Consider the following 26,181-nt stretch of genomic DNA (forward strand, 5'->3'; position numbering starts at 1 on the left):
CGCTCTAAATCTCCTTCTGAAATTGGAATGTTTACTTTAAATAAAAGTCTTAACACATTTTACTTTTGACAGACCATTTTTATTCAGGATGATTGACATTATACTACTATTTTAGTAGTTCATGCATTACCTGAAAAAAATAAAATAAAATCACACAATTAGAATAAAACAACTTTTTAACAGAAAAATTTAACAGAAGAAAAAGGCATTTTTTTCTTTCATCCAAATCGGGGTCAAAAGTTAAATGAATCTTAATATAATCTTAATATAATAATTCAGTATCTTATTTATATACAATCACCAGTGCTGATTACTTGTTACATATTTTATGTAGTCACACCGCTCTTTAATTACTTTTAAATTACTTTTGACGTAACTGGTTAAACACGTTGATTTAAATACAATATATGTGACTTATCCCTAACAAACCCTACACCACAGCGCTAAGAGATAAACCCTTTAAGTTTTCGAGGATTTGGGACCTCTTTCTTAAATACCTAGGTGTAGAGCAGAACATATGTTATCCCTGGGAATAAAAAATCTAGTGTGGAAGGATAGAGGTGAAGTTGAGTGAAAAGCCAACCCAAAATCAACAAAAGAGCAATGATACGCAAGTGCTATAACAAGTCTCAGTTAGCTTAATGCAGTACACATAGAAAGTTTTTTTTTTTATTATATAATAAATAAAAAGAAAAACAGAATAGAAAAAGACTAGAGCAAGCTAGTGTTAAAGGCCTTTTTTGCTTTTGTCAGTGGTGTCAAAAGTATTCACATTCATTACTCAAGTAGAAGTATAGATACTACGGTTTAAAAAGACTTTTGTAGAAGTTGATTTATTAACTGGTGTTTTAAGTATTCACATTCATTACTCATTACTCATATTCAAACTACTTAAAGTATAAAAGTAAAAGTAATGTAAGGAAAAAAAGGGAGGGAAAAAAAGAACAAAAGCTTAGGCCACGCCACAGGGGCCTATTGTGCACTACCCCACTTCCTCAAAAAAAACATTTTTCAAAAAGCCTATAGGCCATTATGACTATAATGTTTTATTAAAATATTCATGTTGAAAAATTTGGGATGCACTAGATTTCCTGTTTCAGCCGCATATATGCCCATTGAAAATGAACACACTTTAGTACAATGCAAATACATTAAAGAACTAGAGATATGATGACTAGTTGCCTATAAGTATTGTAATGGTGCAAAAAGTCAAACTTCAGAGGCATGTCATCAATAACCTTTAATGGAATGTATTTAATGTACATCCAAGCTTAGCTGTAGGAATCTGCGAGGGCAATGAACAAGAAAATTGGTGTACCCAGGGCAGGCTTGGTAACAATTACCCTTGTATGGTTGTCTATTTACAATAAACATTAGTGCTGTCAAAATGAATGATTAATCCAAGTGATTAATCAAAAAATAAAAATGAAAAATAATTCATAATCCTAATACCTTCTTGATCGATAGCTTCCTGTATTGGCTACATGGTTAGAGATTTGGACTTGTAACCAGAAGGTCGCAGGTTCGAGTCTCGGTGCTGGCAGGAGTTGTAGGTGGGTGGGGAGTGAATGAAAAGCGCTCTCTTTCACCCTCAATACCCATGGCTGAAGTGTCTTTGAGCAAGGCACTGAACCCCCAGTTGCTCCCTGGGCGCTGGATATATAGCTGCCCACTGCTCCAGGTGTGTGTTCACGGTGTGTTCACTTCTCACTGCTGTGTGTGTGCACTTGGATGGGTTAAATGCAGAGCTCCAATTCCGAGTATGGGTTACCATGCTTGGCAAATGTCACGACTTTCACATTGTCAATCGCGTTGTCAATCGCAAATGCTAATTTATTCAAACGTCTAGTTACCGGACTACCTACAGTAGCTTAATTTGCGGAGGATGAAGAGAAAGCACCCATTTGATAAATGAGCCAGTAGTTGAGAAATAATAACTTTTAAGTAGGGTCCGGTGCCATTTCGATACTTTTAAAATGGTACCGGTGCCTAAACGGTGCCCTGAAACGATACTTAAAAAAAGAGCCACAAAAAAAACTGGATTAACAATAAAGAACATTACAAATATTTAAAATAAATCCATAGCTTTCACCTTGGATGCTCTCATTTGCCAAGTTGTGCTTCCCTTACTCTAAGGCTAATAAATGTATTTCACAATCTGGGTCATTATTTAATACAAAAAGCACACATAATGTTTCTACTGTATCTCTGTCAATCACTCCTGATATTTAGTTAAAATGAGTGGTGTCTGTCACTGTCTTTAAGCAGTTCTGCGAATGACTGTATGGTCATTCTTTATAAAGTAGCAACAATGTCGTTTGTAAAGTACAGTACTGTGCAAAAGTCTTAGGCACATTAGTATTTTCACCCCAAAAAGGGGTTTAAGCCATTTATTTATATCTTTTTGCTGTAGTGTGTCAGTAGGAAATATCAGTTTGCCATTAATTTTAATAATAATCTAGTGTGATTTTGAATGCACAAGCAGTCCTGACAACCATATGTCTTTGAATCTCCATATGGTGGGCAGTGACTGGCAGGACACTACAGCAAAATATATAAATAACTGTCCGAACACAATTCTTTGGGGTGAAAACACTAACGTGCCTAAGACTTTTACACAGTAGTGTATGTATAAAGTACGTATGATTTAATTTCAGTATATTTAAATAAGTACAATTGAAGTATGCGTTCGTTTATATGTGTTTAAGGGCTAGATTGTCGCTGGAGGAAACAGCTGTGGTGTGTGATGAGCGGTGACAAGCGGAAAACTTTACAGAAACCGACTGCTCCCTCGTGACCTTTTGTAAACTGTATTTATGACAAAGAACTGCACAGATACAGATATTCTAACAATCTATCGATAAACACACACCTTGTGTCCTCTGTTTCTGTTTAAGTGCGCTCGCGCTGCTCCACCGCCGTCTGTGGATTGAAAGAGCGCGCTGAAAGACGGAGAGTAGACCGGTCTGCCGCCTTTTTCATATGAAATTTAAGGGGACTGACTCTGAGGCGATCGCGAATTTGAGTATACAGTTTATGGAGCTAAATGCTATAGCACCTATAAAAAAGCCTAGCGACGCCCATGCTTCTTTTTTTTGTTTGTGGACATTTTTCTGTTGAGTATGTCTTATTACCATATTCACAAAGTTTGCTGCTAAACTGCTTTTAGATCTTTGTTTCAGTTGTTTCGTTGTGGTGTAATGAAATATAATTACAAGCACTTCATACGTTTCAAAGGCTTTTATCGACAATTACATGACATTTATGCAAATGTCAGTATTTGCAGTGTTGGCCCTTCTTTTTCAGGACCTCTGCAATTCGACTGGGCATGCTCTCAATCAACTTCTGGGCCAAATCCTGACTGATAGCAACCCATTCTTTAATAACAACTTCTTGGAGTTTGTCAGAATTAGTGGGTTTTTGTTTGTCCACCCGCCTCTTGAGGATTGACCACAAGTTCTCAATGGGATTAAGATCTGGGGAGTTTCCAGGCCATGGCCCCAAAATTTCAACATTCTGGTCCCCGAGCCACTTAGTTATCACTTTTGCCTTATGGCACGGTGCTCCATCGTGCTGGAAAATGCGTTGTTCTTCACCAAACTGTTGTTGGAAGAAGTTGCTGTTGGAGGGTGTTTTGGTACCATTCTTTATTCATGGCTGTGTTTATGGGCAGAATTGTGAGTGAGCCCACTCCCTTGGATGAGAAGCAACCCCACACATGAATGGTGTCAGGATGCTTTACTGTTGGCTCAACACAGGACTGATGGTAGCGCTCACCTTTTCTTCTCCGGACAAGCCTTTTTCCAGATGCCCCAAACATTCGGAAAGGGGCTTCATCGGAGAATATGACTTTGCCCCAGTCCTCAGCAGTCCATTCACTATACTTTCTGCAGAAGATCAATCTGTCCCTGATGTTTTTTTGGAGAGAAGTGGCTTCTTTGCTGCCCTTCTTGACACCAGGCCATCTTCCAAAAGTCTTCGCCTCACTGTGCGTGCAGATGCGCTCACACCTGCCTGCTGCCATTCCTGAGCAAGCTCTGCACTGGTGGCACTCCGATCCCGCAGATGAATCCTCTTTAGGGGACGATCCTGGCGCTTGCTGGACTTTATTGGACGCCCTGAAGCCTTCTTTACAAGAATTGAACCTTCTTGATGAACCTATACATTGTTGATTTAGGTGCAATCTTAGTAGCCACAATATCCTTGCCTGTGAAGCCATTTTTATGCACCGCAATGATGGCTGCACGCGTTTCTTTGCAGGTCACCATGGTTAACAATGGAAGAACAATGATTTCAAGCATCACCCTCTTTTTTAACATGTCAAGTCTGCCATTCTAACCCAATCAGCCTGACATAATGATCTCCAGCCTTGTGCTCGTCAACATTCTCACCTGAGTTAACAAGATGATTACTGAAATGATCTCAGCAGGTCCTTTAATGACAGCAATGAAATGCAGTGGAAAGGTTTTTTTTGGGATTAAGTTAATTTTTCATGGCAAAGAAGGACTATGCAATTCATCTGATCACTTTTCATAACATTCTGGAGTATATGCAAATTGCTATTATAAAAACTTAAGCAGCAACTTTTCCAATTTCCAATATTTATGTAATTCTCAAAACTTTTGGCCACGGCTGTAGGCCTACATTTCGGAGAACCAGGACAAACATTTCAATCGATCGCTCAGGCATTTAAGAGGCATTTATTTCGGTTCGGTGCATACCGGTTCCATACCCCAACCCTACTTTTAAGAAATATATTTTTTGATATACGAACCCAACACTGGCTATGCCCTTACTGGAGTGTGAGATGTGATCTGTGTCATGTGCAGGTGCGATGGATCGCGTACAAACCAATAGGGTGTCGGAATGGTATATGTTTATACTTCTCATCCAACCACAATCAACTTCACTTCATCCGGATGGCGCGATTTATCTGGATAGGTTTTTTTTTTTTGGAATGAAGCCGGAATGAAAACAAGCCGAAATGAAATAGCAGTAACGAACCTATTTTTTAAATGTAAGGAGTAGAAAGTACAGATAATTGCATGAAAATGTAAGGAGTAGAAGTAAAAAGTCGGCTGAAAAATAATAACTCAAGTAAAGTATAGATACCCAAAATTTCTACTTAAGCAATGTAACGAAGCATTTGACACCTCTGATCCTAACAGGAGTAGAAGGTCAGTTTTAAGCATATTTCATAAATTAATTGCATTCTGAAGCACAGTATAAAAAGCTTAAATGAGACATTTGAAAAATAACTGATCAAAATTAGAGAACACAGATAGTTATATGTGTTAATCTGGCACCTGGTGCTAAATTCTTTAATTATATGACAAACCCTATTTAACTGGCCGCTCTAAGGTGACTGAAAACCTGCGACAGCAGGTTGTCCAAATGAAGGCCAAAGGGATGACTCTTTCAGTCACTTCAAGAGAAGCTGTTTGTTCCAAATCTGTGATTTCTCGAATATTGTAGGTTCAAGTAACCAAAAAGGTTTGTTGTCCACGGAAGACAAATGCACGAGAAGACAAAAAAATGCAAGACTCTCAATGGGCTCTTATACAGACACATGGCAGAGTGAATGCAAATTTTTATCAGAACCTCCTTCAGCAACATGCAGTTCCTTCTCTCTCTCTCTCTCTCTCTCTCTCTCTATATATATATATATATATATATACACACACACACACACACACACACACAATTTTGTAAAAATTATTTGATGAGTAGAAAGTTCAAAAGAATAACATTTATTTGAAATTTAAAATATTTTGTAACATATCCTTACTGTCACTTTTGATCAATTGAATGTATCCTTGCTGAATATAAGTTCATTAAAAAAAAAAAAAAAACTTACTGACCCCAAACTTTCGAACTGTAATTTATAATTTTACAGAAGCTTTCTATTTCAAATAAATGCTGTTCTTTTTAACTTTTTATTCATCTGTGAATCCTAAAAAAAAAAAAGTTTTCAACATTGATAATAATCAGAAATGTTTCTATTAGCATATTAGAATGATTTCTGAAGATCATGTGACACTGAAGACTGGAGTATATATATATATATATATATATATATATATATATATATATATACACACACACACACACACACACACACACGTGTGTATATGTATACTAATGTTTATGTAAATTTTTAGAAATGTATAATGTTATAACATGTTATACAATTATATACAAATTTTAAATATATAAAAGTATAATATAAATGTCTGTGTGTGTGTGAGAGAGAGAGAGAGAGAGAGAGAGAGAGAGAGAGAGAGAGAGAGAGAGAGAGAAAGAGACCAGAGGTGATATGAAATATATTCCCAATTTAATTATCAATGTGCCACACGAGTTTTTTCTTCGTCGTCTTCTTCCTCTTTCCCCACTGTTTAATGTAAGACTTGATAATCATTCTTGTTTGAAATGCACGAAAATGAAACGAACACAAGATCTCCGCAGGTCGTGCCGCTGTCATACGTTCGCGGGCTTCACACGGAGCGTGTAAAGTGCGCATGCTCCTTGACCTTGCGATCAAACCACGCCTGCGTGATGTCGTCAGACGCCGCCTTCTCCTCTGCCTCCAGATACAGCTTGCCTGCCAGAATGGCAGCAACAAGTACTTCTCTCCTCACCATATTTTATTATTTACAACTATCGTCGTATAGTTACCCTGGAGAGTTTCCCGCCGCAAGCGCGCGAGAGTGAGACGCTGGTTAAAGTAAACGTCTGTTTGTAAACATTTTAAGTATTAAATACATAAAAAAACGCAAATTTGATATTTAAATGTATGTTTTATTGACAGAACAACTAATCTTAATTGAGTTTCTTATTTGAGATTATATTATTATTTCTTGACAAAGTATCTGATATATTTACCTATTTGCCATTACAAAATGACATCATAAAAAAAAAAATAATGCAGATAATAATGCAGATAATGGTGTGTTTGTCACTTTATGAATGTTGCGATGTTGAATCTGGGGAGGTCAGGTGACCAACAGGAAGATCGCACACATCTCAATTCTCACAAGTGCGTTCTGTGTTCTCTCGACCTTCTGAGTTCGTTCTTCCAAGGTCGCCTGGCAAGACCGATCTCCACGAGAACGCAAGTCCGTTCTTTGCGTTCTTGGAATTGAGAAACAGCCAATGATTACTAAACAAAACAAACACAAAAAAAAAAAGAAAAAAGGGGGAAGAGACTACTAAACAAGAAAAATAGCAGAGAAAACAAACAAACAAATCAAAAATAAATCGAAGATAATCAAAAATAAGAGATAAAGAAAAGTAAAAAAATATAGAAAGAGCAGATATGCAAATAAATAGAGAGAGTGTGAGCACAGAACTTAAACGCTGGGCTAACAGAATTTGTAGATTCATTAGGGTTCATTTCAATCTCAGGTTTGGGGACCGGCGCTGTGAAAGAAACAAAGAAAAACTTCAGTGATGGTATTAGATTGTAATATCATAGTATTTTGATACAAATCATAACTTACACTAAGAAAGCAGCATTGTATTATCATGTTTTGGGGCATGTACCATGTTATTCTTGGAAGTACTTGAGCACCATGGTATACAGGTCCTTCTCAAAAAATTAGCATATTGTGAAAAAGTTCATTATTTTCCATAATGTAATGATAAAAATTAAACTTTCATATATTTTAGATTCATTGCACACCAACTGAAATATTTCAGGTCTTTTATTGTTTTAATACTGATGATTTTGGCATACAGCTCATGAAAACCCAAAATTCCTATCTCAAACAAATTAGCATATCATGAAAAGGTTCTCTAAACGAGCTATTAACCTAATCATCTGAATCAACTAATTAACTCTAAACACCTGCAAAAGATTCCTGAGGCTTTTAAAAACTCCCCAGCCTGGTTCATTACTCAAAACCGCAATCATGGTAAGACTGCCGACCTGACTGCTGTCCAGAAGGCCATCATTGACACCCTCAAGCGAGAGGGTAAGACACAGAAAGAAATTTCTGAACGAATAGGCTGTTCCCAGAGTGCTGTATCAAGGCACCTCAGTGGGAAGTCTGTGGGAAGGAAAAAGTGTGGCAAAAAACGCTGCACAACGAGAAGAGGTGACCGGACCCTGAGGAAGATTGTGCAGGACCGATTCCAGACCTTGGGGGACCTGCGGAAGCAGTGGACTGAGTCTGGAGTAGAAACATCCAGAGCCACCGTGCACAGGCGTGTGCTTTTGAACCAGAAAACAGCGGCAGAAGCGCCTGACCTGGGCTACAGAGAAGCAGCACTGGACTGTTTGCTCAGTGGTCCAAAGTACTTTTTTTTCGGATGAAAGCAAATTTTGCATGTCATTCGGAAATCAAGGTGCCAGAGTCTGGAGGAAGACTGGGGAGAAGGAAATGCCAAAATGCCTGAAGTCCAGTGTCAAGTACCCACAGTCAGTGATGGTCTGGGGTGCCATGTCAGCTGCTGGTGTTGGTCCACTGTGTTTTATCAAGGGCAGGGTCAATGCAGCTAGCTATCAGGAGATTTTGGAGCACTTCATGCTTCCATCTGCTGAAAAGCTTTATGGAGATGAAGATTTAGTTTTCAGCACGACCTGGCACCTGCTCACAGTGCCAAAACCACTGGTAAATGGTTTACTGACCATGGTATTACTGTGCTCAATTGGCCTGCCAACTCTCCTGACCTGAACCCCATAGAGAATCTGTGGGATATTGTGAAGAGTCATTGAAGCAGTCATTTCTGCAAAAGGATTCCAGACCAAGTATTGAGTGCATAACTGAATATAATTATTAGAAGGTTGACTTTTTTTGTATTAAAAACACTTTTCTTTTATTGGTTCGGATGAAATACGCTAATTTTTTTGAGATAGGAATTTTTGGGTTTTCATGAGCTGTATGCCAAAATCATCAGTATTAAAACAATAAAAGAACTGAAATATTTCAGTTGGTGTGGCAATGAATCTAAAATATGTGAAAGTTTAATTTTTATCATTACATTATGGAAAATAATGAACTTTTTCACAATATGCTAATTTTTTGAGAAGGACCTGTATATCACAGTACCATGGTATCACAATCTGATACCATCAGAGTACCGTAGTACTGCCACAATACAGTGACATATTATTCAGTAAAATACACGCAATTGCACAGAATGATTATCACATCTCTTGGTATTTTTACCTGTTACTCCAAGGCATGTCAAAACACATGATAATACCTAGCTAACTTTTATTAGCATAATAATAGATGTTTTATTATTATTACAATTAAGTAAAACATATATTTACAATATGAAAATGATATTTTACACACATACAAAGAGTGTAAAAAAAAAGTTGACAGAGTTAATAGCTGTAGTATATGTTTAGTAAAAACATCATAATGATTAAGCAAAAATGAAAATCCTGTCATTAATTTCTCATGGTTATATTGTTCCAAACCTCTAAGATCTTTGTTCATCTTCAGAACACAAATGAAGATATTTTTGATCAAATCCGAGAGCTCTCTGACCCTGCATAGACAGCAAGGGTCTTACCACAATCAGCGTCCAGAAACGTAGCAAGGACATCAGTAAAACAGAGCATGGGACATCAGATGTACAACCGCAGTTGTATGAATCTATAAAACTACTTTTTGTTCATTACCTTTAAATTAGTTTAGAGAAGAAGATATTGTAGGGTAATAAATTTTTTTTAATAAATAATAATAATCAATAAGTTATAATTTTAACAATATCATAGCATTGTAGGCTAATTAATATATATAAAATTTCTCCTTTTTTAGACTACAAAACTATGATGTTGTTTAAAACTAGGTTAAAACTAACTGGTTTATGTCTTTTACAAACACACTCGAGATGCAAACTGCAAATACAGAGGAAGTTCAGAAACAGAAACCACAAACATGCGGCATTTAGTTGGTCTTTCACTAAGTGTTCAGCATTTATTGCTGCTATCTTTTGTAAGTTAATGGCAAATATTCAATGTCAAGGTCTGGTACAAACACGCAAGACTACCATCAAGACTACCATCACCATAAAGAGCCACCACTGCATAATGCAGGAGAAATAACCATACCAGGTGATGGCAGGGCAGAGCTCAATCTCCCTCTCTAAATTGATTTAAACTTTAGTGTCTCTCCAGTAATAATAATAATAATAATAATAATAAGTCCCTTGTGGAAGAGAGCATATGAGGGTTTTAAAATTTGAATTAAAATGTTAAATTTTAAATATAATTTCGAGAACACCCAAGAAACGTATTTTTCTGAAATGTTAAGTGTCTGAAAGGTTAAGTGTGTTTGTGCTTCTAATAGATTACACTTTCACTGACATTTTAATACCTTAATTTAATTCTAATGCAATGACATTCAGATATTTTAAGCATGAATATAAATACTTGTTGAATGTAATTACAACTTCTGAAGAGAAAAGAGCAAACCACCTAACCACAGCACCACCTAAACATAAAAAATAATAATCTCAGAGATGTTCCTCTTTACTTGTTGAATTAAATCTTACCTTCAAACAGATCTCTCTCATAGACCGGATCACTGGTGCTCTCACTCACTGCATTCTTGAGTGTGCATGTGTAGAAGACATCTGAATTTCCTTTTTTTTCAGCTGTGATAAGTTCTCCTTTCGGAGTGTGGGGTGAGCCCTTCAGTGTTTCTCCAGCAGAATTCTTCCAGATGATAGTTTCACTGTACTCGCATATTAAATACACAGCATTAGGTTTCATTTCAGTCTTCTCTATTTTTATCTCAGGTTTGGGGACCCGTGCTGTGAAAGAAACAAAGAAAAACTTCAATGATGATATCAGACTGTACTATCATAGTATTTTGATACAAAACATAACTTACACTAAGAAAGCATCATAGTATTGTCATGTTTTGGGGCATGTACCATGTTATTCTTGGAAAAAGAGCACCATGGTATATATCACAGTACCATGGTATCACAATCTGATACCATCAGAGTACCGTAGTACTGCCACAATACAGTGACATAATTACTCAGTACAATACACGCAATTGCACAGAATGATTATCACATCTCCTGGTATTATTACGTTACACCAAGGCATGTCAAAACACATGATAATACCTTGCTAACTTTTGTTAGCATAATAATAGTTTTTTTTATATTATTATTATTAAAATTAGCTAAAACATATATTAAAAAAATCAAAATTATCATATTTCTTACACACATACAAAGATTGTTTAAAAAAAAGTTGACAGAATTATTAGCTGTAGTATATGTTTAGTTAAAACATCATAATAAAAATATAATGCTTTTACAGTATTAGAAGTAATGAATATAATGAATATCCTCTCACCCAACACTTCCAAGTTGAATCTTTGTTCCTGCTCTTTACTGTTGATGTCGATGGTGTAAAGTCCACTATGTTCGAAATTTAATTTAGTTATAGTGATTTCTCCAGTTTTCTTATCAAAAGTTGTGATGTCGTTGAATCTCTGATTTGGGGTGGAAACACCATCATAAACATCCCATTCAATCGCTTTTGCAACAGATCCAGTGCTGCTTCTGTGTTTCCATATAATGCTGCTGACAGAAGGATCTATTCTGGCTGGACGAAAAGACACTGTACCACCGACTTCACCAAATACATTCACTTCTTCACCTAATGTATAAAATATGAAACGTATTAACCTTAAACAAGCAAGTATCACTAGTCATTTAAATGTCATTTATTATTTATAACGTATTAACGTAACGTCATTTATAATTTATATATAACTAGGTTATACTTCAATATAATTTAAAATCAAAATGTTTTAGGGTCTACAAAAACAGATCTTTGACAAAACAATCTTTGATAAAACCTTAAAAAAATGATGTACCTGAAACAGCTTCTGTGGTGATGAACACAACACAGATGATGACCAACATCAAGCATCGTAGATACATTTTTTTGTTGTTGTTATACAGATGACACATTAATGTGTCTTTCTCAGAATGTCTTTTACACGCTTAATACTGGATGTAAGAACAATTTAAAGGAAGTTCCAAATCTGAAACCACAATGAATGCTATTGGTTGTTAATACTGTGGTCTTATGTACATACATGGAAAATGCTTGATGTCAGACCAAAGTGTGTGTCTGTGTTCAGGAAGACTACCAACCACAACCTACATGATGCACTATACACAGTTTATGAAAAATGACCACGAAAGATGATGGCAGGGCAGATCTCCCTCGCCAGGGGGCGCTCTGTTGTGTAAAGGTTTGACAGACCATTTTTATTCAGAATGATTGACATTATACTACTATTTTAGTAGTTCATGCATTACCTGAAAAAAATTAAATAAAATCACACAATTAGAATAAAACAACTTTTTAACAGAAAAATTTAACAGAAGAAAAAGGCATTTTTTTCTTTCATCCAAATCGGGGTCAAAAGTTAAATGAATCTTAATATAATCCTAATATAATAATTCAGTAGCTTATTTATATACAATCACCAGTGCTGATTACTTGTTACATATTTTATGTAATCACACCGCTCTTTAATTACTTTTAAATTACTTTTGACGTAACTGGTTAAATACGTTGATTTAAATACAATATATGTGACTTATCCCTAACAAACCCTACACCACAGCGCTAAGAGATAAACCCTTTAAGTTTTAGAGGATTTGGGACCTCTTTCTTAAATACCTAGGTGTAGAGCAGAACATATGTTATCCCTGGGAATAAAAAATCTAGTGTGGAAGGATAGAGGTGAAGTTGAGTGAAAAGCCAACCCAAAATCAACAAAAGAGCAATGATACGCAAGTGCTATAATAAGTCTCAGTTAGCTTAATGCAGTACACATAGAATTTTTTTTTTTTTTATTATATAATAAATAAAAAGAAAAACAGAATAGAAAAATAATAGAGCAAGCTAGTGTTAAAGGCCTTTTTTGCTTTTGTTAATTGTATAATAAATAAAACGAAGCCAGATAGAACACAAAAAGATTAGAAAAGCTAATGCTAGTTTTTTTTTTTAAGAAAACAAGCAATAAATGAATAGTGCAACTCTAAAAGTGTTTTTTTTTTTTTTTTTTTTTTTTTAAGAATAGGATTAGAATAGAGAGGTTTTTTTTTTTTGAGGGTCAAATAAAGATGGAAGAGATGTGTTTTTAGCCGATTCTTGAAGATGGCTAAGGACTTTTTGGGATTGAGTTGGGCAGGTCATTCCACCAGGAGGGAACAGTTCATGTAAAAGTCTGTGAAAGTGATTTTGTGCTTCTTTGGGATGGACAATCAAGCAACATTCACTTGCAGAATGGAAGCTTCTAGAGGCACATAACTCTGAAGTAATGAATTTAAGTAAAGGTGTGCAGAGCCAGTGGTGGTTTTGTAAGCAAACATCAATCCCTTGAATTTTATGCGAGCAGCTATTGGTAACCAGTGCAAACTGATAAACAGAGATAACTTAAATTGATAAACAGGGATAAATGATCCCTGTAATTGCCAAAAAAATCCAAAAAATAAAAATAAAAATAAAAATGAATAAATAAATAAAAATAAAAACCCTTGCCTGAAAGTATCTGTGGAGATGAACACAAAGCAGATTGCAACCAATGGCAACATTTGTAGAAACATTTTTGTTATATGAAGGACACGTTAATGCACTTTTATCAGTATTTCTCAGAATGTCTTTTACACACCCAAGACACAAACAGAAACCGCAAGCATCGTGTTGGTCTCCATTATAACCAAGAAGCTCCATACAGTACACTGTGCAGTGAATCTCATTTATATTGTGTGTACACTGTTTGTTACGAGAGGATCGCAATCAGAGGTGTTTGAGAAATCAACAGATAGAGTATGTCTGTCGATGCTCTCCAGACAGTGCAAACACAAACAGACACTGGAGAGTTGCCAAATCTGATTCGCCATTATCATATTATTACAATTATAATTTTATTATATATATATAATTTTATTATATATCTAATTATATTATATATATAATTTTATTATATATCTATGTTTCGTATCTCTTTCAGATATAAAATTAAGTGTACATATGTTTTCCTTAGTGCTGTTCCAAGTATATTTTCCAAAGTAAATTTAAGTTTACATTTTTCTAATGCTTATTTTAATATTATTCTCTTATTTTCATGTGCATGGCATTCTATTATTATATGTTTTACTGGTTCAGGTTGGTTACAATGTATACATAAACCATTTGTGTGTTTACCTATTAAATGCAGAGTCTTATTGAGCCCTGTATGTTTTATTCTGAGACGTGTAATGACTGTTTCTTCCCTCCGATTTTTACCCATTTCTCTTCCTACACTAACTTTGAAAAAAAAAAAAAAAAAAAAAAATAAAAAAAAAAAATATATATATATATATATAATATAATAAAAATATATATATATATATATATAGATATATAGTCTTCCTGTATCATAAATATCGCAGTATTCCTGCCATAGACTTTGTGTATGTACCTTTTTTATAGTCTTGGCCTCAGCTTTACTAACCTGCATATCTGTTCTTTGAGATTTGAGAGATTGTTTTGCTCCTCTTCATTTCCTTTCACACCTACATAGCCTACGCAGGAACCCAGATACATGACACATTCTTACCATTAGCTCAGGACTATATTCACTGCGTGCAAAACTGACGTGCAGGGTTGCCAGGTTTTCACAGCAAAAACCGCCCAATTGCTACTCAAAACTAGTCCAAAACTAGCCAAAACGCTTTTCAGTGGCGATCCCCCAGTAAAAACATTTTTAGGTGTGGTTCCCCTGGTACAAGTTGCATTCCAGGGTTAAATATTACGTTATTGGGGTCGCTTCAACCCGCCGACATGAAAAACATCCCGCGGAAACAGTTTTAAAGTAGCCCAAGACTGTGTGTGAGAACAGTGTCAGCTGTGAATCTCACTGCATCAAGAGTTTGCAGCCTTTATTTAGTTTGGTCTGATAATCGCTGACATCTTTAGTTGATGATTCTGCATGCATAACCGACAGCTCTCTGAATGCAAACTTTCTGTTCTGTTTTCTATATGTGAACGGAAGTTATTTTCTGTCTCGTCGAGCGGATTTTGAAAAGGTTCTGGAACATTTGCTGTTTTCAGAAGAGCAATGAGCTGCCAATACAGTCTCGTATTTGTATTCCTCTTTGGCTTCACTACTGCACTCACTGGTAAGTTATGGTTTCATTTTGTGTAGATATTTTAATGAACTGAACTAAAACAGCCCGTTTCGCAAATCTTACATGCAAACTGCTGCATTTAGAGTTTGTGCACATCCACCTTTACTAGAAGACTGGGTTTCCATCACCCTGCTTTTATGCACATTTTAAAGTATCGCATCAGAACAATAAATTTCGATTAAAAAGGGTTTAATTCAGCAAAAAAGTTTTTACGCTCGCTTGAGGTGGATTTTGACTAGTGCGAAAAGGGTTCATGCGAATAATGTGAGATGGAAATGCATTTTGCGAATAAATTCCTCCAAGCGCATAGAAAAACAAAAAAAATTAATGTGACTTTGCGCTATGGACAGTAAAAACTTCCAAATAGCAGCATCCACCTCCGAAAGCAATAATCGTATTTATTGTGTTTCGTCTGCTCGTTCTGAAGTAATTTATTATATAGGAAAATGATTATATTCGGTAGCTTCTTCTACTTTTCTTGGTGATGTACAGTATAGTGCCAGTTAATCAGGAAGTTACGATTTTGTTATCTTTGGCTCGTTGGATGGATGGAAAATGTTTTGTGCGATTTTAATTTTTTGCGCAAGTTTTATTTTCGAATTTTTGTGTGGAAACGGGTATTTTTAGAGAGTGTGATATATAGGGAAACCAGATGAACGTTTAACCTTTGCATTCTACAAATACATAGTGGGGAACGATTCTTTAGATTATTAAAATGTTCTTCATATTAAGAAAAAAAAATGGTTCTGACGGGAAACCTTTTATTTTTATTTTTTTTCTAAAGCACTGACACGAAGACCTTTTGAAACCACTTGTTTTTTAGCTGTCTGACAGAGAATCCGTATCTCAGTATGTTTTTACTGAAAAGTCTTATTTGCTAATTCAATCAAGCACTAGTTTGTTGGTTTTAAACATCTAGTTCAAAACTGTATTTTTTTATATTTATAGAATTTATATGCTGGATAAATAGGTGAACACAAATTTAAAGGCAGATTTGAACTCAAACATTGTACTCCATTTTCAGAACAGTTTATATATATATATATATATAAATGTCAGGTCAGGAACAATATTTTGTAATATTACACATTTTTTTAAATTCCTATTGGTCATAACAATTGTTTATTTTTAATTGAAATTTTATTTATTTATTTATTTATTTTATGGTTTCATAATATTTCTACTATTTATATTCTGATAAAAAGCCTGGTCCCCATTTGTGACAACTTATCCCATACAGTGTGCTCACAGGCCCTGTTGTTGTAGGAGTCAGTGTGTATTAAAGGGGTCATATGATGCTTTTTTTAAAGATCATTATTTTGTGTATTTGGTGTAACAGAATATGTTGACATGCTTTAATGTTCAAAAAACACATTATTTTTTTTTTAATGTACTTTACATTGTTGTTTGTCTATGTATGATCTATCTCTATAGGTGTTGTTTTTTTCTAAGAAGATCCTTCTTAATAGGAGTATGTTTTGTTTGATTGGCCAACTGAAACAGTGCGTTGTGATTGGCCCATCACCGCAAGCACTTGTCAGAAATGTAAAAAAAAAAAGTGAAAGTGACGTGACATACAGCCAAGTATGGTGACCCATACTCAGAATTCCCGCTCTGCATTTAACCCATCCAAAGTGCACACACACAGCATTGAACACACACCCGGGACAGTGGACAGCCATTTATGCTGCGGCGCCCGGAGAGCAGTGGGGGGTTCGGTGTCTTGCTCAAAGGCACCTCAGTCATGGTATTGCCGGCCCGAGACTCAAATCCACAACCTTAGGGTTAGGAATCAAACTCTCTAACCACTAGGCCACAACTTGTAATGCCCCTTTCCATAAACACGAGCTTCATCTTTTAAAATACATTTAATAAAGACAGTTAATAATGTCCTTAGTTTTAACATCAATTCAAGCCCGAAAGGGGAACAGAGTCTCATGAAAGGCACAGTGATGAAGCTTGTATGTGTTTGCAGTACACAAGCCACGGACGGTTAAGACAAAGGCCAAACAAAGTAGTTTCACTTTCGCAACGAAACACACAGCAAGCTTGAGTGATTGGCTGTGGTCTCGAGAACTGTGCGGCAAGCAAATACAACGAAGAAGCGGCCGCTCCATCCATGGTGAAAGCGGATCCGGCGATCCACAGCACGAAGTTGATGTTTTTCCTCAGTGACCAGCACGGATCAGCTCTAGGCATGATGAAAGGAATATCATCCTCTTTTGGAAGACCAAACAAAGTAGTTTCGCTATCACAATGAAACACAGCATCTCCACAACATGGCAGCGCGGCAACAACAATACTACAGCGAGAATAAAAGTTACGGCTTGAACATTTGGGCGGCGTTATGCAAATTTTCCCACACAGTGACGTAGACATGTGGGGGCATGTTAGAATGAGCCGTTTTAGGAGGGCGTGGTTGACTCTTAACTTTTATAAAGAATATCTCTTTGGATTTGAGACTTTAATCTTTACAACTTTACAGATCTTCTTTATTCACCAAGAGCTTGTAACACTCCAAAGAGAAAGGAAAAATTTAAATCACATCATATGACCCCTTTAAGTTCGAAAAACTACATTGTGTTGCTTTAAATCAACCGTATCATTTTTATGGTCAATAATGGCAGAACAGAATATTTAACTGAGTTCAGCAGTTTTGTCTAAGGTTAATGTCTAATCAGAAATTGGCTTTTAAAAAGAAACCAACCCTGAGAAATCTGAAATAAATGCTAATATAAATGCATTTTCTTAAAGTTGCAGAGATATGTAAAACAGATCTACTAGAGGGAACGTCCTGCACCTTTGAGCTGAAAACAAAAAACACTGACAAATCTAATGAGATCATATGGGTCCATCTCTCTAGTGATGCCTTGATTCAGTGGAAAAATGGGAAGATCAAGAAAAGCACTCCAGGTCTAACAATGGAAGAAGATGGATCATTAACATTTGAAAGTGTTAGTCTGAAGAACAGCGGCAAATATAAATACAATGTTTATAATAGCGACGGTACAGAGATTGATGCTGGAGAAAAGGAAATTACAGTTTATGGTAAGAGGACAAATATTTAAACCCTTCCACCATAATAACAAAATAAGACTGTACATTTCTATTGTAGTTTCAGTAGTATGATATAACCACCATGTTTCTTTCACAGCAAAGGCTCCCATACCTACTCTGACAGTGAACATCAACTGTACAGATGGGATCTCTACACTCACCTGTGACTTTACAGACCGTCCAGATCTGACTGTATCCTGGTATAAAGAAGAAAATATCATCCAGAATAAAAACAACCCAAAACTGCTCTTGACATCTGCTCACATTCAGGAGAATAAACCATATTCATGTAGTGTAAGAAATCCTGTGAGCAACGAGCAAAGTAACAGCGTTACAGTGTCATGTAAGTCATTATTTTTTACATGCTTCTCATTCTTCAATGAGTTTGTTTCAGTTTTTAGGATTTCTAACAGCTTAAAATAGATAAATGATCAACTTGTTTGTTACTGATTTCATAACGTTTATTCTTGTCTTGCAGGTCCTACAGGTAAAGGTGACCCAGGTCCTACAGTTGAAAGTGGCTCAGGTCCTACAGTTGAAAGTGGGCCAGGTCCCCGTACATTCTTTGGCTTTGATTTCTGGGTAATGGTGGGCATTTTGGCATGTTCAGGAGCCCTTCTGCTGCTGCTGGCTATGTGTTTTCTAATCATCTGTGTATGTCGAAGCTGTAGCCAACACAGCACCAAAAAGGTAAGACGATGTCTTCATCACCTCTGAAATTATACAGTATGAGCATTTGCATTTTTCAACAAAAGGGAAACTGATCAAACTATGAAGCCTGTCGCTGTTCTTGTTTAGCTTTAAAATTCACACCACAATCCTCCACAGTCATTAGTGTATTAAAATGTCAAATCAGGAAACTTGTATTCATTTAGCAGATTCTTTTTATCCAATGCTAAATTATAGTAGTAATTATAAAAGTTATAGGTCAGGAAAATACAATTTTAAATCACTAAGGAATCTTTCTGAAAATGGGTTATTTGTTGCAATTACCTTTATATTTACTATTTACATTTTATTATTTAGTGACTTATAAAATTAGGTAAAAGAAGCAATCAAAACAACAAAAGAGCAACAATATATGTGTGACCATTTTTTAATAATAATAAAAAGTGAAGAAAAAACAGAGAAAATTAAAAAACAAAAAAGGAAAAGTAAATAGCCAAAATAATAAAAAGCTTGTAGAAATATAATTAATTATAATTATTTTAATAAAATTCACCTGCAGTTAAACAGGAAATGCTAAGCCTTTTACCACAGGTTCCTGTAGTCTATTAGATTTTAGTTAACAGATCTCATCAAGCTCCACTTAACATCCTGTTTACAGTAATGTGTTTTTAAATGAGTCATTTAACAGAACAATCAACACCAAAACAGGTTTTCTAAGAACCCACACTTTGAAAAGTAAGTTTAATTATAGTAATTGTTTCATATTGATTCATTTGCAAATTATTTATAATTTAGTAAATATTGTGTAAAAATTCACTACAGCTTGTGTTATTTCCTATCTTTAAATTAAATAGTGTGATATTATATATATGGTAGATACTGGATATAGGATCACACCAATATATTGGCACTGGCCATCAGAAAAAAAAAAAAAAAAAAAAATTCCTGTCGAAATATAGGGTTTCCCAACTGGGGTTCTAGAGTTGATGAAAGCAAATGAAAGTAATTCAACTGCATAAAAATGGAAAAATGGCCAAGCATATAATTGAAATCAAATGGAAATTTTGATTATCATTTATACTTTTAGATATATATATAGTTTCAAAATGAGATGCTTAAACTAAAACCACTTGTTTAAGAAAAAATGTAACACAAGACGCCTTAACATTTTTAATGTTTATTAAAATTATTGAAATATGGCAAGAATGGCCATTTTTTGCACTTTTTCTAGGATATCTATCAGATTGAGTGAGTTCAGCTGAGGATCTTCAAGCTCCAGCTCCTACCACAAACAGATCCAAACACAGAGAAACATCTGTTACGACTAACCATCCTGAGTTTCATACTTCCCTATTTAAGATCTGCGGACCCGGATAATGGGTCCAAAATTGTGTAAAAATGGTTTATGCTTCATTTATAGAGCTATGCTTATATGTATCATCCCTATATGGGTTCATTGAAACCTTAGAGTCTGTCTTTACAGAGATGATTACTAAATCAGGAAAAAATAATTACGTTTAGAATGCATTCGTGCCAACACACAAATTTCCGCCTAACTATTTGCAAAGATGTTTTCCTAGAATGTGATTCTTAGATATTTTTCACAAAACATTCAATATATATCACAAAAAAAATCTCTATTCTCAGGAATTTCGCAACTGTAGATTAATTCTTGTGGACATCACAGATCAAATGATCTCCATAGAATCATGATGTGAAATTTGTTACCTCTGAGCAAACTTTCATATGTGTCACATGTCCTAGTTGTACTTCTGCTTCAGTCCAGGAGCCGAAACAGCCAAAAACTGTTAATATCTTTTAGATGAGAGCTCTTCTTTCAAACAAAACCATTTTCATTTCACGTTTTCTGCTGCTTTCCATCACTGGGTAATATGCTTTTGGTTCCTGCTGAGCACCCAAGCATTAAAGATGCGTTTTTGCCAAGCGGCTCCTTATCGTTTACAACTCTGAGCTGCCCAGGGACTGCATGTAGGTCAGGAATATCCGTCACTCTAGCTCGGTGGCTATTCAGAGCTGTGAAATTTTGACACCTCTGGTGTCTACAGAGGGTGAGGTGAGCGGGTGGTCAGAGAGAGCATCCTTGCATCACTGCAGCGGGTTGTGGTCCGGGATTGTAGTTTTTGGACTGTTTTTTGGAAGGCGAGAATCGCACACAGAAAGGCTAGCGCATTGTGGGATTGATAATCGCATTATGGACATTATAATAAAAGTTATAGTGATTTAAGAACGTCAGCGGCACTGTGGATAGTGCATGAACGCGCGTCTGGTAGGGTTTATGAGCGTTTTGCTCCGTTTTTGATAGAATCTTCTATTGTGAAACGTGAAAGCACGTCTCCTGGGGATTTTATTAATTTAAGCACAAATTTAAATGACTGGATTTAACACCGTAAAGTGAAATGTCAGCAGCCGTTTATTTACATTACATCATTTTAAACATTGTTGTTTCATAACACCATGTATTACTTGTTTGATATTTTATTTGAACCAATTATTAACGGCCTCATCGTTAGTTTTTAGAAATAACTCTATTTACCTAACGCTGGTTTGCCTTCAATCTATTTGTGTTAGCGAAAAAATATCAGATTACTCATTGCATAACATAATACAGATGATCAAAATAATCTACAGTTACAGCCCTTAGATTCGTTAAATATTTCAAATACTACTGCATTGGGGTACTTTTTGTAATTAAAGACAGGTATTTTGTCACTGAAATTGCTTAAATATTCTATTGAAAATGTCTCGGTAGAGTGGAACCAAGTATCTTATTGTGTATTTACAACCTCTAAGTGAAGTGAAAGTGATGTGACATACAGCAAGTATCGTTAACCCTAAATTCAGAAATTCGTGGCTTCCTGCATTTAACCCATCAAAAAGTGCACACACAGCAGGGAACACACACCCGGTAGCCGGGGTATCATTTATGCTGCGGCACCGGGGCATTGGGGGTTTTGGCATGCTTGCTCAAGGGCACCCTCAAGTCGGGTATTGCCAGCCCCTAACTCGACCACAACCTCGGGTTAGGAGTCAAACTCTATAACCCCTAGGCCACAACTTCCCCTCTAGTGTGTGAATAAGCATGATATAGCCTCATAAGTTTTCCTAGTGATGCCTATACAGTAGCTTTCATTCTTCAGGTCACCATATATACATGAAAAAAAAAATCTGTTTGAATAGACCGCAATAACTTTGGCATAGAGCCTTTCAATGTTAAGTTGCCACAATCATGCATGCTTTGCATGTGCAAGCTCTCCATGGCCCGTCTCTGAAAAAATTCAGGCCAGATTGTTTTTTTTTTTTTTTTGCTTTAACCCCTGGATACAGATGCCCATAATTTAATGATTAAAGCGGAAGGATTTATGATACTCAGTGTGAGATTGCTGGATAGATCAATATATGTTATAATTTGTAGAGACTGTGTCTCCTGAAAGAATAACTTGATTTGTAAAAACACAACAATGTGAAATTTGGTCCCATTTTGATGCCATTTTGTATATTACTACTAGAAAAATGTAAAAATGAAACAAATTTAATCAAGAATCAAGAAAGTGCGTGATGGCCACATATACAGGAGGATTCGGTGCTAATGTGTTTTATAAGCCTGTGTTTTTGCCAAAGAAAACTCAAAATCACTTGTAGATTCAACACGGACAATTGTTGACTCGCTCACTTTATAATGCAATAACTCCTGTTAATAGCTTTTTATTTGAAGATCTTTTTTTTCTGGACCTTTTGGTATCTAGTGGCATCAACGAAAGGAAGTTTGTAGAGAGGCGGTACCCGAAATAGAACCTGAATAACCCCCCGATCTCACGGTCCGTTTCATACATAGTTGACAAGGGGCTAATCGTACGAATCGTACAGATGTTTGCACAAAACATACCTTTTTTACACGATTGCGCAATTCGTATGAATGTGTCATGAAATGACCTACACCTAACCCCGACAGTCCCCTAACCTACCCGACACTGGGGGTTAGACAAAAGTGTCAATGTTTGTTTAAGTGTTATTGTAATATTTGAAAGAATGATTATTTAAAAGGAGTCACTCATATTTTGTAGTTTCAAAGTTTTTTCTTTAAAATGAACCATTTTTTGTTTTTCATTTCTCCATTGTCTTTTGTAGGTACAAACATTTGAATTTGAGTAGTAGTGGTCAAATTAGGCAAACAGAACCAAAAATGTCCCTGAGCTTAGTATAACATCACCGTATGAATCTGAATTTTGTACATGGATATGCCAAAGAGAAACAAAAAGTCATAAGAGCTCCAGTTGGGCTTCAGAGTATTCATGATGAGTCAAACTGTGTGGCCTGATTGCAGCATCTTGTCATGCACATATCAGTTCGTTTCTTAAAGGAAAATTATGTATGTATTATTATATTTTATTAACTATAAAAACATCAGTCGATTCGAATTTTCAAAAAGAAATTAACTTAACGTACTCTTTGTAACTCTTGGATCTTCTACAGCAAGCAGCACAATAATCTTTTAGAACAAGAATAACAGTGACATGAAATCATAACCAATCCATTTCCTTTATTAATAAATTTATGTGAATTACTTCATGGGATTATGTTGTTCATAAATGGGTAGAATTTTTGTTTTTGAGTGAATGATATCAGAATGGCACACGCAAGCTTACCGCGAAAATTTAATTTTAAATGAGAAAAAGATGATGATAACCCAGGATCAGAAACGGCAAATTGCACAACCCGACGTGTGGGTTAGGAATACCCATATGCATTACTAATATGCCATAATTTAGAAAAAAACAAAACATTTGTAAAACAGATTTATGTTGTACGGAGTTTCTTTACTGTCCTCGACCATAAACGATCTCTCTCATATACCGGATCACTGGTCCTTCACTCACTGCATCTCGAGTGTGCCTGTGTAGAATTATCAGGATTTCCTTGTTTCACTGGGTGGATAAACTCTCCTTTCAGATGTACTTTAATACCCTTCATTGTTTTTCCAGCAGAATTCTTCCAGATGTCGTTGTCACTGTACTCGCATAGTAAATACCAGCATCATGGTTATAGACTTCTGTTGTTTTTATATCACAGGTTTAGGGCCCCGCTCTATGAAAGAAACAATGAAAAGTCGGACAATCCAGTTCACAAAGAAAATAAAATCGAAATGAAAAATACTACCTACAAGCCCGGAAAAAAGTTTGTGACCATGGGGTACGTTATTTGTTCAGAAATAATGTTTTTTACTTTGGTACAAACTTCAATACCTAAAGGTTGATCTGGAATAATACGTGGTTTGTTAGGATAGGTACCATGGTAGTACTGTGTTATTCTAGAAATGTGTAAATATTATAAAATTGCCAATGGGATTATTTCCTGTAATCTGAAAAGTTAGCTCAAAAACTGAATGATGTACACTAATTACTATGTGCCCCTAAATAAGCATGACAAATATTCACTCACAACCCCAAAACTTCCAAGTGAATCTTGTTCCGTGCTCTTTACTGTGGATGTTGAGGGTATAGAGTTCCACTATGCTTTAACATTTAAATCACGTATAGTGCTTTCCTCAGGCGCCTTATCCAGAGTTGTGTGTCTTTGAATCTCTGATTCGTGATGGAAAAACCATTAACATTCCCATTCATCACATTACCCCAGAACTCTCCTCCACTTGCTGTTTCTCTTCTTGTTTTTCCACATAATGCTGGCTGGCAGGAGGATCGATTCTGTTCGACGAAAACACACCCGCTTCACCCACATGCTTTCTTCACTTCCTTCACCTAATGAATGAAACATGGAAGTCAACAATCTCAAACTTATTCGCATTGTGAATTTCTATACTGGAAGTGACTTCCTCACTTCGATCATATCAATAAGACCCTAAAACTAACATGAATTTGGACATTAGGACACAGCTGCCAAGTTCCGTCACGTTTAGATACACGAATTGGAATATAAATCAAATAACAGGCTATAACCAAAACAGTTTGTGGATCTATTTAAACAAAATACACATGGAGTCATTGGACTATTTTGTTATTTATACTTTTTTTGTGAGCAAATATTTATTAAAAGAAAAAATATATATTCACCAAAGAATTTCAAACAGCCACATGGAATATACATGTAGCTTAACAAAGACAGTATTCACCCTGTATTATTACGCAATAAACGTTATCAAAAGGAGAAAACAAGAGTGTACCCCACACAAACACAGGGGAATTACTCATGGCTCAGGAACTCCACTCAAATCCATGTAAAATACGATAAAGAAATAGATCATCTCAAACCAGGTTTTCAGTGACAGGGTGCCAAGGGTCTTTCATTTGCAATTTGTTCTGATTTACATATTCAATATGTTTAACTTAATAACAAACCGGGCAGTTACAGGTGCCTTTGTTTGACAAACCAAATCAAACATTTTTATTAGTTAATTTGACTATTATAATTATAAAGCTGCTTTTGAATCGCCAAGAACAGAACACCATCTCATCTTCGACAAACACAATTATTAACGTACCTGTAATCGCTTCGGTGGTTGATGAACACAACAAGGATACCAATCAAAACGGCCGAAGTGACAATTTGTGATAGTCTCAATTATACTTTATTCATCTGTTCTTCTTTATTTTTCTCAAAACGCAAAAACACGTCTAATCACGGCCCAACAAGTGGATAGTGAGGAAACAAAACTGAAGGAAGCATGCGGTTGATCTTTTACAGGCAGTGGCCTATCCCACATTAAAAAAAAAAAAAAAACAAAAAAAAAAAACTATAGTAATTTATATAGTAAATACTACAGTGTTTTTTAAAACTATACTAGTAAGTGTATTAAATACTGTATATAAAGTCTTATAACTTTGTGTTTGATGTATATCCCTATTGTAGAGACCTTAGTACAGTATTGGTAAAGTAATTTGTTTCTATATATAGTGTTTTATCTTACACGCATGCTATAGAATCCACATACACTTCTTGTCAACCACTTCCCCCTTATTATTCATTACTCAAAAGCCTAGATCTAACAGTAGTTGTTACATAATATTCCTTACAACGACTGTAACCAATGTTTTGAAGTAATTAATAATTGTTTGTAGAGAGAGAGCCCCGCAGACACAGGTAACACTCACTTCATCCTCTTTCTTCTCTCCTTCTCTTTCTCTCTCTTGATCGAATCATATTAATTGAATCATTTCATAATTCATTCAATAAAATGGTTGATCTTATACCGTACTAATTTAATCTCTGTCGTTGGTAACCACCGTACTGATGAAAATAACACCGCTTTTTCCC

General features: G+C 35.6%; 2 protein-coding genes across 2 annotated transcripts in view; one reads left to right on the forward strand and one right to left on the reverse strand.

Annotated features, from left to right (window-relative positions):
* LOC109096893 (carcinoembryonic antigen-related cell adhesion molecule 5-like) overlaps positions 1–26,181 on the forward strand; it is a 121,315-nt gene that overhangs the window by 67,698 nt on the left and 27,436 nt on the right. The window contains exons 4-7 of the mRNA XM_042715997.1: positions 17,923–18,216; positions 18,323–18,568; positions 18,704–18,825; positions 18,897–18,915. Coding sequence (XP_042571931.1) covers positions 17,923–18,216; positions 18,323–18,568; positions 18,704–18,825; positions 18,897–18,915 — 681 coding nt within the window. The remainder of the gene's footprint in view (positions 1–17,922; positions 18,217–18,322; positions 18,569–18,703; positions 18,826–18,896; positions 18,916–26,181) is intronic.
* LOC109096422 (SLAM family member 7-like) lies at positions 6,781–11,994 on the reverse strand. Its single transcript, XM_042717093.1, has 4 exons — positions 11,856–11,994; positions 11,330–11,635; positions 10,510–10,770; positions 6,781–7,419 (listed from the first exon to the last, which is right to left on the reverse strand). Exons 1-4 carry the CDS (start codon positions 11,950–11,952, stop codon positions 7,268–7,270), a joined length of 816 nt encoding a protein of 271 aa, XP_042573027.1. The 5' UTR covers positions 11,953–11,994; the 3' UTR covers positions 6,781–7,267.

This window comes from Cyprinus carpio, chromosome B1, assembly GCF_018340385.1.
Source record: "Cyprinus carpio isolate SPL01 chromosome B1, ASM1834038v1, whole genome shotgun sequence".
NCBI lineage: Eukaryota > Metazoa > Chordata > Actinopteri > Cypriniformes > Cyprinidae > Cyprinus > Cyprinus carpio.

Bases quoted from the DNA above. Each gene is read 5' to 3' on its own strand.
- LOC109096422 (XM_042717093.1), bottom strand. From the start codon at position 11,952: ATGTGTCATCTGTATAACAACAACAAAAAAATGTATCTACGATGCTTG. The intron at 11,636-11,855 runs GTACATCATTTT...TTTATACATTAG, and splicing joins CACCACAGAAGCTGTTTCAG to GTGAAGAAGTGAATGTATTT. The intron at 10,771-11,329 runs GTGAGAGGATAT...TTTCTTTCACAG, and splicing joins ATTCAACTTGGAAGTGTTGG to CACGGGTCCCCAAACCTGAG.